This window comes from Nicotiana tabacum, chromosome 7 (genome assembly GCF_000715075.1).
Source record: "Nicotiana tabacum cultivar K326 chromosome 7, ASM71507v2, whole genome shotgun sequence".
In the NCBI taxonomy this organism is placed as follows: domain Eukaryota; kingdom Viridiplantae; phylum Streptophyta; class Magnoliopsida; order Solanales; family Solanaceae; genus Nicotiana; species Nicotiana tabacum.
In genome coordinates, this window is record NC_134086.1 from 90,018,897 (window position 1) to 90,036,485 (window position 17,589).

The window sequence follows — 17,589 nt, forward strand, 5'->3', positions numbered from 1 at the left end:
TCCTCAACTTTTGAAGTTGAAAGTCTAAGTTCATGACCATGTGTGAACTTGAAACTTGAAGTTCAGGACCAAGTGTCCTTAACTTTTGAAGTTGGAACTATAAGTTAAGGACTACTTGTCCTTAACTTTTATACTTGTTAGTCTAAGTTAAGGACAAAGTGTCCTGAACATTGAACTTGTAAGTCTAAGTTCAGGACCATGTGTCCTTAACTTTTGAACTTGAAACTCAAACTTCAGGACCAAGTGTCCTTAACTTTTGAACTTGAAACTCAAATTTCATGACCAAGTGTCCTTTACTTTTCAACTTGAAAGGCTAAGTTTAGGACTAACTTCGAACTTTGATATTTTCAAAATTTTCAGGGGACAAGCTGATATATATGCTGATGATAATGGTGTGAGAAAGAATCCATACAAATTGTATCATCAAAAAATCAGTAGTAAAATGTTCTTCTTTGAGCTTTCAGATAGTGGCTTTGTACTTAATGATAAGGTTTGATAATTCGAAAGGCATTTATTTTCTTTATTCTTAATTTATCATTTTTAATTATTTTATGACTGATGGATTTATTTTATTTTTTGCCTTTTTATGAAGCATATAGACATTTCCCTATATTATCTGAGAAAGAAGGAATACTACCACCCTCGCGACCATCATTTTTGTTGCACAACTATAGATATACTTTTTGATAACTATATGGTGCTTGTGTATAAGGATTTCAATGAAAATGCTACAGATGAGTTTTGGTCTGGTGATAATCAATTGTTTCTGACACCATATGTATGGGGCGACAGTCGTAGATGTGGAATTACTTGGACAGAGGTTGACAAAATTATTTTTCTATGTCGGCTTCTTTCAGAAGATGATAATGTTGTGACACATTTTCTTTTAGGGGTATTGGACTTGAATGCGAAAAAGATTGATGTGTACTATTCCATATATAGTAAGTCATATGAGGCACGGATGAATCACATTGAAATGTATGCACGCATGATCCCCCACTTGCTAAAGTTCTCATAGTTTGACAAACATCACAAGTCTTTTGGAAATGCATTCAACAAATTTGATATTCAGTAGCAAAGATCACCAAACCAAACTGGATCGTACGTGTTGTTATTTGTTATATAATTTATATGTACTTTAGATTTATTGTTTAATTGACTCCATATCTTACATTTTTCTTAGGACTAATTGTGGTGCATTCCTTATTAAGTATGTGAAGTTGTTGATGATTGGAAAGGATGTGGAGAAATTCCAACCTGAAGACATAAAAGACTTTAGAAAAGAACTTGCCGTAAATCTTTGGGCACATGGTGAGTGAAAAAGAAATTTTGGTTATGATACACTACCAGAAATTGTTGGCGATGACAATGATAGTGAAAATGAAACTTGTTGTCCGAAGGAGTTGTAGTTTAGTTGTAAAGAAAGTTAGTTGTGGTTGATATTTTGTATAAAATTGCTGCAAAGAATCCATATGAATTCTGAAATATCCTGTAAATTCCTCAAAAGGCACTTTTATTTTGTTGGCATAGCATAATTTTTTGTCACAGCTATGCAAAATTACAATTTCAGAAGTAATATGAAGGCATCATGTTATTAATTTCCTTGTTTCTGTCTAGTATTGATTTGTCCATTGAGCTTGTTAGTATTAGTTCATGACTAAGTGTAATTGAACTTCAAATTCAAAGTTAAGGGCCAAATGTCCTTAACTTTTGAACTTGTAAGTCAAAGTTCAGGACCATGTGTCCTTAACTTTTGAACTTGAAACTGAAACTTCTGGACCAAGTGTCCTTAACTTTTCAACTTGTAACTCAAACTTAAGGATTGCTTGTCCTTAACTTTTGAACCTCCAAGTCAAACTTAAGGACAACTTGTCCTTAACTTCTGAACCTGTCTGTCCTTAACTTTTGAACCTGTAATTCAAACTTAAGGACTGCCTATCCTTAACTTTTGAACCTTCAAGTCATACTTAAGGACTCATGTCCTTAACTTTTGAACTTGAAACTCAAATTTAAGGACAGACAGTCCTTAACTTTTGAACTTTGAACTCTAAGTTAATGACTGTCTGTCCTTAACTTTTGAACCTGTAATTCAAACTTAAGGACTGCATGTCCTTAACTTTTGAACCTGTAAGTCAAACTTAAGGACTCCTATCCTTAACTTTTGAACTTTAAACTCAAAAGAAATAAAAAGAACGTAAGCAGAAAGAACTTTTAAAAATTCAGACATCTACTCAAATAAGAATAATCTAAATGAATCCAATTTATAGCAAAAACTTAAAAGAGTCGATAAACGTAAGTGAATATATCTACTATTCTCTATGCTTTCTTGAAAATGGATGGACTGCCGGAGAATATATACAAGTTGTTCTATTATGACCAATTCTTCTGCAACGACCACACTTGAATGTTATTTTTTGATGACTTGGTAGCTGGAATATGCCTTTTCTTCTGCCTTCTACCTGGTGGCACTTTGAAATATGGAGGTTTAACAATTTGTGACTTAACACTCTCTGGTACAATCCAAGAATCAGTATGTCCTACAGGATATATTTGTCTTTCATATGTTTTCAGCCAAGATTCCTTTAAGTACCAGTGCGAGCAAAAGTTGGACTTCTTGATGTTTCTCATCTCGATAGCTGCAATTGCATGTATGCATGGTAATTCATCAAATTGAAACTGAAAACAATCACATGTTCTTTTGTTTAAGTCCACCAAGAAAGTTATTCCTGCTTCTTCAACTCTAGAATGCCATGAATCAACAGGGAAGACCTTCAATATTGAAAAATTATAAGTTAGTACATTATGTTAAATTATATTAAAATCATAACCTAAACATAGAACATAATACTTACATTCAAAGTAAATGCTAAATTTATCTTTTTCTTCAATTCATCCTCTACCCAACAAGAAACATCATAAAAACTTCCTTCTGCTTTATTTCTTCTTTCATAAAACCAACGTTGTAGCTTCACTTGAATGAAATCCATCATTCTTAATATAGGCAGCTCCCTTGCTTCTAATGGGACAGAATTCATTGACTCAACTATGTTTGTTGTGAGCATGTCATATCTTCGTTGTGGACTACAAGAACGTACCCACCTTTCTGGTGGTTCTTCCATCAAGTAGTCATAAGTCTTCTTATCTACTTTTGCTATATCTGACATGTATAAATCAAATTCTTTGCGCCTGTATACTCTTGCAGCACTTTGGAAAAGTTTTATGACCTCACTTTTCACTTTCCTTCGCTTTAGGTTCTACTCCAAATGATAGATACAAATCCCATGATGGTTTCCAGGATATACCTTTGCAATGCCATGTGCAATAGCTTGATGCCTGTCTGATAAAAAAAATTAAATTCTCATGGCTCCCAATTGCATTGCGAAGCTGATTAAAGTAGCACTCATAGGAATTGTTATTTTCAGATTATGCTATTCCAAAGGCTAGTGGAAAAATTTGGTTATTTGCATCCTTTGAAACTGAAATCATTAAAACACCGCGAAATTTTGACTTCAAAAAATTGCATCAACAGCAATCACAGGTCTACAATGATTCCAACCAAATATTGATGATCCATATGCATAAAACATATAAATAAACCTGAAAATACAGTATAAAACAAGGTTAACAGAAGTTAAAGACAGGTAGTCCTGAACTTCAGATTACAAGGCCAAAAGTTAAGGATAAGTAGTCCTGTAGTTAGACTTACAAGGTCAAAAGTTAAGGACAGTCAGTCCTTAACTTAGAGTTACAAGTTATAAAGTTAAGGACATGCAGTCCTTAACTTTGAGTTCAAAGTTCAAAAGTTAAGGACATGCAGTCCTTAACTTTGACTTACAAGTTCAAAAGTTAAGGACAGTCAGTCCTGAACTTCTGGTTACAAGCTCAAAAGTTAACTGGTTAAAGACAGCATGTCCTAAATTTTATAAAACGGACTAATAAACTTTTTTTTTGATTGTTTACCTGTTGTTGTCGTCTATCTTTATGTTAGTATATGTTCCCGGGTTTTTACTTCTCATCATATACAAGTATGAAGAAAATAATTCATAATTCTCTTCAGGAGTTCCTCTTATTAAAGTGGAAGCAAGTTAAATAGCATGCCACACCTTGTGATACCCAATGTCTCGTCCATGCAATTTTTGTATTTCTGCATTTCTGCCATGACAAAAGCTGGTGTAACTTCAAACCTTGGGTCTCGAAGATTGTCGATAATGTAACCACTAATCAACTTTGAAGTTGCATGCCTTTGATCAGCTTTCATAGTGTTAACAGAGCAGTCATGATTTTTCTCAATCTTTAATATCTTGAACAGTGTTGAATCTTTAATTCATAAAGCACGCACACACCATCCACACCTATCATCATTGCATTTCAACGAATATCTTGTTGAGCTTGATCTAACAACCTTGAATTCAAAATGTCCTTTAATTGCTATATTCGAAAAATAATTAATTATACTCTTCTTTTTGTCAAATACTGATCCCACTTTTATTTCATCCAACGAAGCATTTTCTCTTAATATCGTAGTTGGGGATTCTTTTTGTTTCAAATTTGACCTTCGTCTAGTTAGTTGAGTAGAGATTTTTTCAGCAACTTCTTCGATTACCGGTGCACTCTCTAAGACTTGAATACCCAAAGCTTGTTTGTTGTCAATCTCTATAATGCTTTGTCCTTCTACTTGAATAGAATCAAATGTTTGAAGCACCTCTTCAGTTATTGGTTGAGCTTCAACCATATCTATTTTCATTATCTGTTGGCATTTGTTTTGATTGTCATGTTGAGTTTCTCTTTAGACATGTGTTTGAAACACCTCTTCAATTATTGGTTGAGCTTCAACCATATCTATTTCCATTATCTGTTGGCATTTTTTTGATTGCCATGTTGCGTTTCTCTGTTGACATGTTCAAAGTTGCTTGTTGATCCAAAAACTCTTTTCGAAATATCAACAATGAAACGACACCCCTTGAAGAGTGAATGAGTTTTTAGTAACTTTATACACGTGTGAAGATCTAAATCTTTGGATACAAGTATTACCTTGCTTGTTCCAAGGTTGATATCAAATCATATCACTGCTTCGAACTTGTCTCTATCCAATTCAATAACTTCAAAGATCTGTTTAATGAAATCTTGAAATCGAATTGCCTCAGGTACTAGAACAAGCTTTGTTTGATGATCAAGATACTTATAGTCTTCAGTCCATCTACCATTAAAAACAACTATAATGCATATTGTTTCCATCCTGCAAGTCAAGAGAATGGGAAACTCAGGACATATTTTATAGAGCAATCCTTGTATAATTAAGAACTGGTACTGTAAGTTCAAGACCAAGTGTCCTTAACTTTTGTCCTTAACTTTTGAACTTAGAATTCAAATTTCAGGATCAAGTGTCCTTAACTTATGAGCTTGTAACTTAAATTTCAGGACCGAGTGTCCTTAAGTTATGAACTTGGAATTGTAAGTAAAGGAACAAGTGTCCTTAACTTTTGAAATTGGAATTCAAAGTTAAAGACCAAGTGTCCTTAACTTTTGAACTTGAAACTTGAAGTTAAGGACTCCCTGTCCTTAACTTTTTAACTTGGAACTCTAAGTTAAGGACCAAGTGTCCTTAACTATTCAACATGCAAGTCAAAGTTCAGAACGAAATGTCCTTAACTATTGAACTTGAACTTTGAAGTTAAGTCCTTAACTATTGAACATGTAAGTCTAAGTTCAGGACCAAGTGTCCTTAACTATTGAACATGTAAGTCAAAATTCAGGACCAAGTGTCCTGAACTTTTCAACTTGAAACTCAAACTTCAGGACCAAGTGTCCTTAACTTTTTCAAAATAATTTGCAAAACTATAACATTATGTACTTAATATACAGAAGAACATCAAAAAAGTTAAGGACATTGCGTCCTTAACTTTTTCAATTCAATTTCCAAAATCAGGACACTATGTCCTTAATATTATTTGCTCAATTTTTATAGAATTATCACAGGACGCGATGTCCTTAACCTTATCAATCCAGAAATTCAAAAAAAATAATCAAATTTCTACTTACTGTATAAAAATCAATAGAAATCGGAAAAAGTATAACTATGTTGAAATAAAAATCAATAGAAACACATAAAAGTATAACTTACTGTAAATTTATGTCGATTTTTGGACGAGAAAGTTGAATTTTATAGTTTGAAATCGGAAGAGAAGCTTCTGCAATTCTATACTTTGAAATTCGACGATCACAGTGAAGTTCGTTACGTGCGCTGCTGCTGCTACTGATCGTTAATAAAAGCATAGGTATAAGTTTTAGCAAAAGAGTATTTTTGTCCAGTCAGGTATAAGTTTATTAAACCAGTAACTAAAGCCTAAAGACATTTAAAACACTGAATTTAAAATAAAGACAGGTGCTATTAGTGGCTATTTGTGCATATCGCACGGAAAGATTGGCGTTAAAGTGGCTATTTATGCACTTCAGCCCCCAAGAATCGGCCTTATTATCAGCGGCCCAATCCCGTTAAACAACAAAATCATATTCGCAAATCCCAGTACTAAGAGAGTGTTTGGTTATAAGCGGGTCAAACTGGCTTATAAATATTTTTTGGCTTATCTACGCGTTTGGTAAAATTAAAAGTGCTTATAAATTAAGTGCTTATAAGCCAAAAGCCATAAATTGGTCTCCCCTAACTTATCAAATTTCAGCTTATAAGTACTTTAGGCTTGAACAAAATATTTACTATTTTATCCCTAAAATACTTCTTTTTAAAAAAAAAACTCTTTGTATACCCAGTTATTCAGTTGCTTATTATTAATTTCAACACTTTTATCCAAACATGTAGCTAGTTATTTTTTAAATTAGGTTCAGCACTTTTTCGGCACCAAAGGGGGCTCTAAAACGGAAAAGAAAATAAACAGCATCAATTTGAAGACTTTACCTTCAAACATATTTACCCCCCAAAAGGAAAAGTAAAGAGAAATAAAGAAGGAAGAATCAATGGCAGCAAATGTTCGATGTTTTCCTCATTAATTCAATTGACTATCATCTAAAGGGGAAGTAATTAGAGAATTGGAAGGATGTCCCAGCATCAGCAAAACAGCAACAGTAGCAATAACAATAACATACCAGTGAGCGAAGTTTATTGGACCCTCGTTGCTAAAGCCGATAAGAAGTTCTCCAAAATTCGAGATTTGCCCTACTACCAACGTAACAGGTCTAACTCGTTTCCAATTTCTCTCAAAAGTTCCCATTATTTAAATGATTATTTGATATATTTTTGATGATAATTCAATGGAATGATTTAACCCAAAAAAAGAAAAAGGAAAGGGGAAAAGAGGGAATCACCCGTTTTAGCAACCAACCTTGTGTATATTAGATAATGACACTAAATGTAGAATTTAGGAGTTATTATTGACAGTTTAGTGCAGTAGCTTCAGATAATTAGGGCCTTATTTGGAGTAACTTTAAATTATTTTTCCTTGGAACAATGTTTTACTTGATCATTTTTCCATTTCCATGTTTGGTTGGACATTAACATGTGGAACAGAATGCTCGTAGTTTTTAGTGATAATTATAAGTAGCAAAGAGGAAAATACTGGTTACATGTCGATAGGACCACATATATGGAGCATAAGTGCAGTGCAAAATCACTTACAATATAAGTTTTTTCCCACTATTTGTCGTACAAAAATGTTTCTAAGAAAAGGTTTTCGGTAGTTCTATGACTTGTCTTAAAAAAAAAAAAAAAAACCATTTCCAATAGGCTTACCCAACCAAGCACCAGAAAATAATTTCACATGGAAAACATTTTACATTATAGCAACAAGGTCTAGGTGGAGATAGTTTTTCCTTTTCTATGCTGTGCAGTTTTAGTGTTTTCTACTTTGATTCATTTAAAGAGTGTTTTGGCTTTTTCACAGTCTCTAATTTGGGTGGTTGTGCAATATCAGATATGATACATACTTCTACAAGGTTTTCAAGGTATACACACAGCTGTGGAAGTTTCAACAAGAGAATCGGCAGAAATTGGTGGAAGCTGGTCTCAAGAGATGGGAGATTGGGGATATTGCATCTCGGATTGGCCAGCTTTATTTTGGACAGTACATGAGGACAAGCGAGGCCAACTATTTGTCTGAGTCTTATATCTTTTATGAGGCAGTGTTGACTAGGGAGTATTTTAAAGATGGAATGTTTCAGGATGTTAGTCTTGCTAGCAAGCAACTTCGGTTTCTTGCTCGGTTTATGACAGTTTGTTTGGTTTTGAATCGGCGAGATATGGTGTATCAATTGGTTAATCAGCTTAAGATGTTGCTTGATGAATGCAAGAGGGCGTTCCAGGTCAGTGATCCTAATTCTTAAAAATTTTGTGGCCACATGCTTGTCCTGTAGATACATACGTACTGTTCCAACATATGTAATCTTTTGATTCGCCAGCAGCACCGGAAGAAGGTACCATAGGTAGTTTGTCAGAGTCAGATATACATTTTATCTTTTATAATGTAGACCTTTGCTCACACATGTGTAGAAATCATTTTTTCTATATCTAAATTTGTGCCTTTAACAAAAATATGTGGCATGTTCAGGGTCTAAAATTTAGGAAGAAGGGGATTCTTGGCGTAACCGGTAAAGTTGGTGCCGGTGACCAGGAGGTCACAGGTTCAAGCCGTGGAAACAGCCTCTTGCAGAAATGCAGGGTAAGGCTGCGTACAATAAACCCTTGTGGTCCATCCCTTCCTCGGACCCCGCGCATAACGGGAGCTTAGTGCACCGGGCTGCCTTTTTTTTCCTGCTTTAGGAAGTGGCTGCTTTTATGGGAATGGATGATTGATCTCCACAAACTTTTAGTTTGCGATGTATTTCTTGTACATACTCTATAGACGAGAGGGGTTGCTCTGATGGTAAGCAACCTTCACTTCCAACCAAGAGGTTGTGAGTTCGAGTCTCCCCAAGAGTAAGGTGGGATGTTCTTGGAGGGAAAGATGCCGAGAGTCTATTTGGAAACAGCCTCTCTACCCCAGGGTAGGGTAAGGTTTGCGTACACACTACCCTCCCCAGACCCCACTAAGTGGGATTATACTGGGTTGTTGTTGTTGTTGTACTCTATTGCACCATTAAATTGATGAACAAACAACTTGTAGAATGCACATTCAGTGAAAAAATTGGTATCAAACATGAAATTGACAATTTCCGAAATGTTTAATTGATTAATGGAATTTTCATTTGGTTGGGTGAACAATATAAGTGCCCTTTGTATGGTATGACCTGCTTCCACTCACTTGACTTGGTCATTGCTCATTGGATGTTGTGATAGGCTAAGAAAAAATTCAACAAATGATCTTTAAAAAGATGAATGACCTTTACATGGTCTTATTTCCAGGAAACTGATTTTAAAGAATGGAAGCTGGTGGTTCAGGAAATAGTTAAGTTTCTAAAAGCTGATTCAGCTTTTATGAATACCAGGCCATTGAGATATAGTGTCGTATTGGATCTTCATCCAGATTGCCTACCGCAGGTTGTTGAAGCAAAGAGAAAGCTAAGATTACGAGATACGCTGCTGTGCAGTTACCATCCCAATGAGGTGAGTCTTTCTTCCCTCGACATGTCTACCTTCTATTCCAATTGTAAGTGACTGGGTTTATTATGCAGCTTACTAATGAACATTGATTATCCTACTTTCATACTTGATCAACTGTGTTAATATTCGCTCGTTTCTCTTTCAATGCGTTGATCAGGTTAAATATTCAGAACTAACTCTTGACGCTTTCCGGATGCTACAATGTCTGGAGTGGGAACCTAGTGGGTCATTTTATCAGACGGGTGGGATTCCTCCAAGTGGGGCTGGAACTGGTATTGGCCAGAATGGGGCTCCTGGACCCAGTCGTGTTAATTATTCACAAGATATATCTGATCCTACTCTGCCTCCTAACCCTCGCAAGACCATCTTATATCGCCCGTCTGTTACAAATTTTTTAGCAGTGAGTAGTTGCACTTTCCTAGTATTTGTTCAGCATTTATGTTTGTCGAAAAAGCAAATTGTAGATTCTGTGCTCTCATCTGACATTGATCAATATACTCTTATGACTTCTCTGAGCTTCACTGAAACTACAATTTTATCATCTATTACATTTTTCAATATCTTATCAGTACAATCTGAACTAACTTGGTGGATGTGAAAGCTTGAACTTGAGATACAGTTGTTGTTGTAATGTGAAAACCTGAAATTTGTTTTGGGCTTTTGGCACAAATGTGAGATGGGAAAGGTAACAGCTTATTTTTTAGGAAATTAGCTTTACTTTCTTGGTAGCATATGTTCTATTAATATCACCCAGAGCTTTATTGCAACTAAAATTATTTGCGCTAGATGGAAGTTATTGAATATCCTTTTAGTGTCTTCTCTAAAGATGGCCTCCCTTGGATATGGAGATTTTTAGCTACTGGATTATCTGTATTTTCCTCATCATTGCATTCTCTTTGCCTATTCTCCCTTAAATTAACTTTGCCATTTGTTGGCAGGTTTTGGCGACAATCTGCGAGGAGCTATCTCATGATGGAGTTCTTTTACTATATTTGTCCGCTGCAGGTAGTAGCAGGTGTAAAGCTCTCATATGTTGACTGAGTTATTCTTTCAAAACTGGATTTTTCAATTTAAACTGCTCCTGTTAACAATTTAAATTTCTTGACAGGAAGCTCTCAGAACTTTTTTTCTTCTCCATCCCATGATGCAGGGAGGAGCTTTATGTCTCGTGCTGTTTACTTAGAAGCCACCTCTACATCTTCGCTGATCTCTGATACTGAAATTGCAAATACCACTTCTACCAGGGAGGATTGCTTAAGTGAGCAGAGTAGTTGCGTATACATTGGTTCTCGTGGAACTGGAGGTATTGAACACTTTCTCCATTATGTAAATCCAATTATCCATACACAAACAGCTTTGAGGCGCAAAACAATTCTGTATCCATACTCTCGTTGCTGTATCAGCTGGTAGAATAGCATATAGGTCTTGTCACATTGTGTATAAGTGACTCTAAAAGCATTTTCATAATTTCAGAGGAAAGTGATATGACTAACACTACGGAGCTAATCTTTTCAAGTTATAAATTAATGGATAAAGTATTGTTGGTTGAGGATTAGCAAATAAAGTGATTATATTATATGTTGTTGGAGATATTGGATAAGGGTATTTTGACTAAAAAACAGCTAAAAAGAAACTAAGGACTAAAAAAATAAGGATTGCATGTAAAGATAATTGGAGGCAAGAATAAGTGATGCAAAGATTTGGGATAACACTATGAGAGATAACGTTAGGGGATTGACTTCACCTATACCTTCAACATAAGAGGGTAATATCAACTTGATTTCACGATGAAGTCAAAGTTAGTAGCCATGCCTTTAAAAGAGAAAGCTCAAAAAAGTGGTAAGTGAAAAGAGTGAAGTGAAATTCAGGCTACATCAAAGTGAAGCCCTCGGTTTATGTTAAATTTAAAAAAGACACCAAGCGTAATGAATTTAGTTCTATAAATATCAAATTGCAATTAAAATTATTAGTTTCAGTATGTCAATTATACATTGTCAAAACAATAATAATTCCAATATCTGTTTATGGAATAAAACTAGTTTCAGTATCCAATACACAATTCTGTTGATATTAGTCGATTCCTCAAACTTGAGATCCAAAGAACCAACCACTTCTCTTTGGGACCATTTTGCGTTATAGTATGAAGCTCACACTTCTCTAAGTGGAGCAAACTGGGTAAAGGCACTGTTGGGCTCTTGAGTAGGGGAGTTTGTGGGGTCGACTGTACCATATTAAAAAATCGGAGTTATTTATTGATATTTTTTCGCGACATGTGGACTCAAAGGTTGATGGCAGCATCAATTCTTCTATCTAACTAGTTGAAGTAAATTTGTTACACTCCATTTCTGTCATGTGGCTGGTATTTCGTTTTTACCCTCAGCAGTATAAATGCTGATCAATATCTCTACTGTGAATCACACAAGAAGCTATTTTTAACCATTTCTTTTCCTGAATTGAAATTAATGTCATCTTTTGTCTGTATAAAACTAATCCTGAAATTTTATTTTCCTTTTTAGGTGTGAATGGGATTTATCCATGTGACTTGTTGCCATTCACTAGAAGACCACTTTTTCTGGTCATTGACAGTGACGGCAGTAAAGCATTCACGGTAAGCATCCTGATGATTGCATGTTAATAGAGGGACTGACACAGGAAGATACTTGCGTTGCAGATTTTAAACTATCACAAATACAAATAACCTACAAGGGTTTGGTTCGACTTAGATTTATTGGCATTTAAAACTGCTGAAATGTCAGATCTAAGTTCATGATTTAAAGCTTATGAACTGTTTTAGGGTCAGAAATGGCCTCTTTTCTTGACGTTTTATGCATGTTGCAAGAGAATTTCTGAGAGAGGCAAAACTCTTTAACCTATTTCAATTATTTTCCAACATCAGCTAACAAAATAATTAGTTTGCATGTCATGACATTAGCTTGTTTGGGATTACATAAAACTTAATGTATGATATTGGGTTGATTTAAGAAGCAAATCTTAAGGTGCCTTGAGGTAATTAGGTGGTGTTGGTTTTTAGATATGCAGCTCCCCTGCATAAAAGTGAGGAGGGGCTCCATTTGGGTGCATACTTCCAATACGGAGCTTGTGACAAACATGACTGACGATTGTTAAATGTGCTACATAGAGTTCCCAGGGATTTGGTTCATTGGCAAAGGTAGTATAGTGCAGGATGTATGGTCGGCGCACTTCACGATTTAAAAACCTGGTTGTTGCAACAAGATTGTTTAAGTGGAGTAGGGTAGAGCCGTAGAGGGTATGGTCCATTATCCCTGACTTGCGAAGTTGAAACAGCGGATTTCGGTCACTAAAAGAAAGTAGTAGGTGGAGTATTAGTAATGGTTTGACAGACATAAGCAGACTGATGAGAGAAGATTTTGGAAGCTTTATTTGGTTGCAATGGAATCATTATACGGGAATAACTACTGTAGCTTGTATTTAGATAACTGGACTACCTAAGGTTTTTGAAATATGATATAATCCAGTAGTGACTATGATGTATTATTCTGCATTTGCTACTGGGTAAGTTTCTGTAGTTTTAGTATCTTGATTTATGCGATTATCATTGTGTCCCTCAACATCATGGAGTTTAAACTATGATACCTTTTTTTTTTTTGATAAGTAAAGTCTTTTATTAAAAAGGTACCAAGATGGTACAAAAACAAGTACAAAGCAAATCAGCAATACTCCCACCACTCACATTACATATTCCCCCCTATAAGATACAAAAAGTCCAAATATTGGTCCATCCTGTCTAAAGTACTGCTATAACACCAATAATATAAGTTCTTGATACATTTGTTTTTGACTTTATCAATCTGCAGCCTCTTCCCCTCAAAGCATGCCTTGTTTCTTTCCAGCCAAACAGTCCATAATATACAGTTTAGAATGGTCCTCCATATGCTTTAAATTTGTTCTAATTCTCTGAGATTGCCAAACTTCCATAAGACTACCGATCTTCTGTGGTATAACCAATGATATTCCCATGATGTTAAGGAAAAGTTCCCAGCATTGCCTTGAAAACCTGCAACATAAAAATAGATGCTCCACTATTTCCTGTTCCATATTACAGAGATAGCACCTGCTGCACATGGGAAAACCTCTCCTTTGCAAATTACTCTGAGTTAAACAAGCCTCCCTGGCTGCTATCCATCCAAAACAAGCTGCTTTCACAGGTGCCTTGGTTTTCCAAATCATTTTCCATGGCCAATTGGGAATCTCCAAGCTATTCTGTTGTAATTGCATTTTGTAGCAATTGTTTGCTGAGAATAGTTTATCCCTGCTATTAACCCAAATTAAACTGTCTGCTTTGTCCACTTCAATTTGGCATGTGTTCAAATTTTGAAGCATTTGGCAGAAACTATCCAATTCCCAGTCATTCAGGTTCCTTCTAAATATAATATGCCAGCCTGAATCTGGACTAAGCTCAGTAATGTATCCCTGTTTGTTCACAGCTCAGCTAAAGAGATCTGGAAATCTGTTTTTGAAACTTTCACCTCCATACCAAACATCCAGCCATAGTTTGTTTCTAGCACCATTACCAACCTCTAACCTTGTACATCGTAAGAAATCATCCCACCCTTCACTTATTTTCTTCCAGATTCTTCCACATGATTTTAGTTGTGTGGGATATTGTCTCCATCCCTCCCTTTTACCATAGATAGCATCTAACAGTTTTTGCCAAACTTCCTCATTTCCCCTGCTATATCTCCACAGCCACTTGATGAAAAGCAAGGCTTTTATTGTGTAGTTTTAGATTTCTCACTCCCAAACCTCCTGTTTTCTTATCTCCAGTAACCACTTGCCACTTGACCAGGTGTGTTTTCCTTTTGTTTTCATTCCCATCCCATAAGAATTGTCTTCTAATGGAGTCCAATTTCTTTTCTACTAATGCAGGCATACTAAATAAAGACATAGTGTAAGTTGGAACCCCATTCAATACACTATTAATTAAGGTTAGTCTGCCCCCAATGATAAGTATTGCTTTCTCCAAGGAGATAGCTTTTTGTTACATCTGTCAATAACTCCTTGCCAAATGCTTTTATCATTTCTATTCACCCCTAATGGAAGCCCCAAATAGGTAGTGGGAAAATTTTCAACTCTGCATCCGAGGATTCCTGCCATCTCTTCAATACATTCATCAACATTATTGCTAAATATATTACTCTTAGCAAGTTTAATTTTCAGGCCAGACACTGCCTCAAAGCAAAGAAAAATCCCTCTCAAGTATAGAATCTGGTTTCTATTAGCTTCACAAAATAGAAGGGAATCATCAGCATACAGGATATTTTTTTTTTTGATTTGCACCGGGTGTCCGAGTTTCTTCGAGCCCCGACTAATCCCGGGGGTGCACAGACCCTCGGCAAGGAATTTCCCGCAAGTGCACTACGGTTAATTCAGGTTTTACCCAGTCCGATGGCCCTCAGAAATTGTTTGCACCCAGTGGGTTTCGAACTTGAGACCTTGAAAGGGAGCAAACCCCATTGCTCAAGTCAATTGCCACCAGGCCAACCCCTGAGGGTTATACAGGATATGATTAAGCATCATTCCTTCCTCACCAGTTCTGCCTATCTTAAGGCCCTTTAACCATCCAAAGTTTTCTCCTTTTCTCAACATTGTGTCAGCATTTCCATAACCAAAACAAAAAGATATGTAGAAAGTGGGTCTCCTTGCCTGAGTCCTCTCTGAGAGTTGAAGTAGCCTTGAGGGTCACCATTTATTAGAATGGAGAACTTCACTGTTGAAATGCAGAATCCAATCCATTTTTCTCCAAAATTCATCAATCTCAATAGATTAAAAAGAATCTCCAATTGACATGATCGTATGCCTTTTCTAAATCAAGCTTGCATGCCACCCCTTTATGTTTTAGACGCCCTATCTATGTGTGAAATATAGTCTACAAACTTTGATGATGGTATTTAGTATCAGTCAAAAACTCTGATGGTGTATTAAGGTTTCTCCTGTCATTTCAAGCTAGGACAATATTTAGGTTGCACTTTTCTTTTTTCCAGCCTGCTTTCTTTTACAAAACATACTTCATCAGCGCACTCTGTTTTCTTAGTGGGAGCTATCTCGTTGTTTCTTGATATTCTTGTACGCTTTCAAATAGATATGTCTGAAGTTATTTAGATGCCACAGAACACATATGTGAGATATCCTGGGAAGTTAATGTAAATGTCTAAGAATACTGGTTTTTAGTTTATTGTTGATCATTGGCTAAATTATTTTGGGAATGAACCTTTTACTTTTATTTATTGCAGTCGCATGAATAATATTATTTTGCATGAATGTGAACAGGCCTTAAGTGGATCAGAGAAGGGAGAACCAGTTGCCATGCTACTCTCTGCCACAATTTCACTGCCTATATCTGCGATGGATTCTTCTCGTCAGCCAAGTGGAAGCTCATTCACCAGTTTTCTTACAGTTCCTTTACCGGCTTTCATTTTGATGCTTGGTTTCATGGTTTCTGACATTGACATGGTGTGTTAGCTTAAACCTCAACTTCATATTATCTGTTCTTTTATACGTGCTTGGTTTGCTCAAGTATGGATTGCTTTCAGGATATGTATGGTAAGGCTGAGAAACTTCTTTCTTCATCATTAAATGAGTGGGGTTTGTTACTGGCAGCATCAGACAATCTTAATCCTATTTGGTCTCAAACTCTTGGAGATCCATTTTTACGGCGGCTCATTTTAAGGTCGGTTTCTACTGTTCCCCAACATTTTCTTCAGTACTCATATTATTAATCAAGTTTGAAGTAACCCTCGACTGTTTGGATATGGGAGCTTGAATCTGTTTTCTGATTAGAAATCCATAGGTGGCTATCACAGTCCAATAAAGGTCCCAAATCAATTTCAAATCTTGATTTTAACGTAAGAGCAGTAGGTTAAAGATAATCTCCTTTGAAGTACCTTGTGTGTATCCATAGGCTGCTTGTTGGCAGTAGTTGATTTAACATTGAAACATGTATAAGGGCAAAATCTAATAATCCACTTGGAGAAACTGATGAATCGCTCATACATCAAATTTTCTGTTCCAAAATGGTGTTGGTTCAGAACATCAGTTAAGTTGATTTGGGAAATTGTATTTCTTTCGGCTTTTTGGGGGTTAGGTGGTGGGCATGGGGGTTCGATGTGAACTCTTTTTTATTTCGATTAAGTGTTTACTGATGTGTCTCAAAAGTGTGGACAAGGGCATGGTCACTTGAAGAGTCCGTGTGGGAATGTAAAAATCTGGTGTTATTGTCAGAAATAACAGCAGATATTTTTCTGGGCAGGAAGGTTAGTTGCATAGAAAGCTGAAGTTTGCAGTAGAAGGAAGGAAACAAAACTGTTTGCAGATAGGCATTTGAGTGTAGATAGTAAAAAGGTAAAAAGCATATAGCAGACCCAAAATACAGATGTAGTCATATTCCCTGCATACAGTCTTGCTAGGTACATATGGGGGTTGAGTAAACCTGGCAAGCTAGTATTCTAATTTATATTTCTCAAAGGAGCTATACCCTATATACTTTTCTGTTTCTTATGGAAACATAACTTAAGAGTCCATAGCAAAAACTTTGAACGGAAAAACACTCTGAATAATGCAGATTCATATTCTGTCGGACGGCGCTGGCACTCTACGCTCCAACCTTCAACAAGATAGAATTTCTCCCTGAATGCATCCCTTGCCTTCCAGATGCTGTCCTGCCAACGAGTGCTGCCTGTCAAAAGACTGTGTTGCAACTTGCTGATATCTTTGGTGCAACTAGCAAGTTCAATTTTTCAAAAGAAACGGTGCTTTCCGATAACAGAAGCCAGGAGAACTGAAGTTGGTTATTGATTTTGTCAATTCTGGTAGCTCTGTAAATTTGATTTGAATATGAGGAGCCTTCTTTAGTTTGTACTTTTTTTTTTATTTCATGTTTAGGCTGTTAATGTGATTTTGGGTTCTGTAGGTTGATATATTTGTCCTGTTATGCTTGTGACGTCTGAACAATGCTCCTCCAATATTTTCAGTTCAATTCATTCCTCTAATGTTTTTAAGTGCAA

General features: G+C 36.0%; 2 protein-coding genes across 3 annotated transcripts; one reads left to right on the top strand and one right to left on the bottom strand.

Moving 5' to 3' along the window:
• Window positions 1-2,370: 2,370 nt before the first annotated feature.
• On the bottom strand, window positions 2,371-3,164 carry LOC142162165 (uncharacterized). Its single transcript, XM_075218489.1, has 2 exons — window positions 2,853-3,164; window positions 2,371-2,676 (listed from the first exon to the last, which is right to left on the bottom strand). The coding sequence occupies exons 1-2, from the start codon at window positions 3,162-3,164 to the stop codon at window positions 2,371-2,373; spliced, it is 618 nt and encodes a 205-aa protein (XP_075074590.1).
• A 3,720-nt stretch (window positions 3,165-6,884) lies between these two features.
• On the top strand, window positions 6,885-17,589 carry LOC107827462 (uncharacterized). 2 transcript variants are annotated; one of them, XM_016654602.2, is made up of 10 exons: window positions 6,885-7,186; window positions 7,923-8,310; window positions 9,350-9,550; window positions 9,705-9,947; window positions 10,486-10,552; window positions 10,656-10,850; window positions 12,064-12,155; window positions 15,857-16,039; window positions 16,120-16,256; window positions 17,148-17,589. In XM_016654602.2, exons 1-10 carry the CDS (start codon window positions 7,050-7,052, stop codon window positions 17,365-17,367), a joined length of 1,863 nt encoding a protein of 620 aa, XP_016510088.1. In that variant the 5' UTR covers window positions 6,885-7,049; the 3' UTR covers window positions 17,368-17,589. The 2 variants fall into 2 exon arrangements, with proteins under 2 accessions (XP_016510088.1, XP_016510089.1); XM_016654603.2 differs by having other exon boundaries at window positions 10,698-10,850.

Excerpts from the sequence above, each read along its gene's own strand:
- LOC142162165 (XM_075218489.1), bottom strand. The coding sequence starts at position 3,164 with ATGTCAGATATAGCAAAAGTAGATAAGAAGACTTATGACTACTTGATG. Across the intron at positions 2,677-2,852 it reads ATTTAGCATTTACTTTGAAT|TTTCAATTTGATGAATTACC; the intron begins GTAAGTATTATG and ends GATTGTTTTCAG.
- LOC107827462 (XM_016654602.2), top strand. The coding sequence starts at position 7,050 with ATGTCCCAGCATCAGCAAAACAGCAACAGTAGCAATAACAATAACATA. Across the intron at positions 9,551-9,704 it reads GCAGTTACCATCCCAATGAG|GTTAAATATTCAGAACTAAC; the intron begins GTGAGTCTTTCT and ends TGCGTTGATCAG. Across the intron at positions 16,257-17,147 it reads TTACGGCGGCTCATTTTAAG|ATTCATATTCTGTCGGACGG; the intron begins GTCGGTTTCTAC and ends TGAATAATGCAG.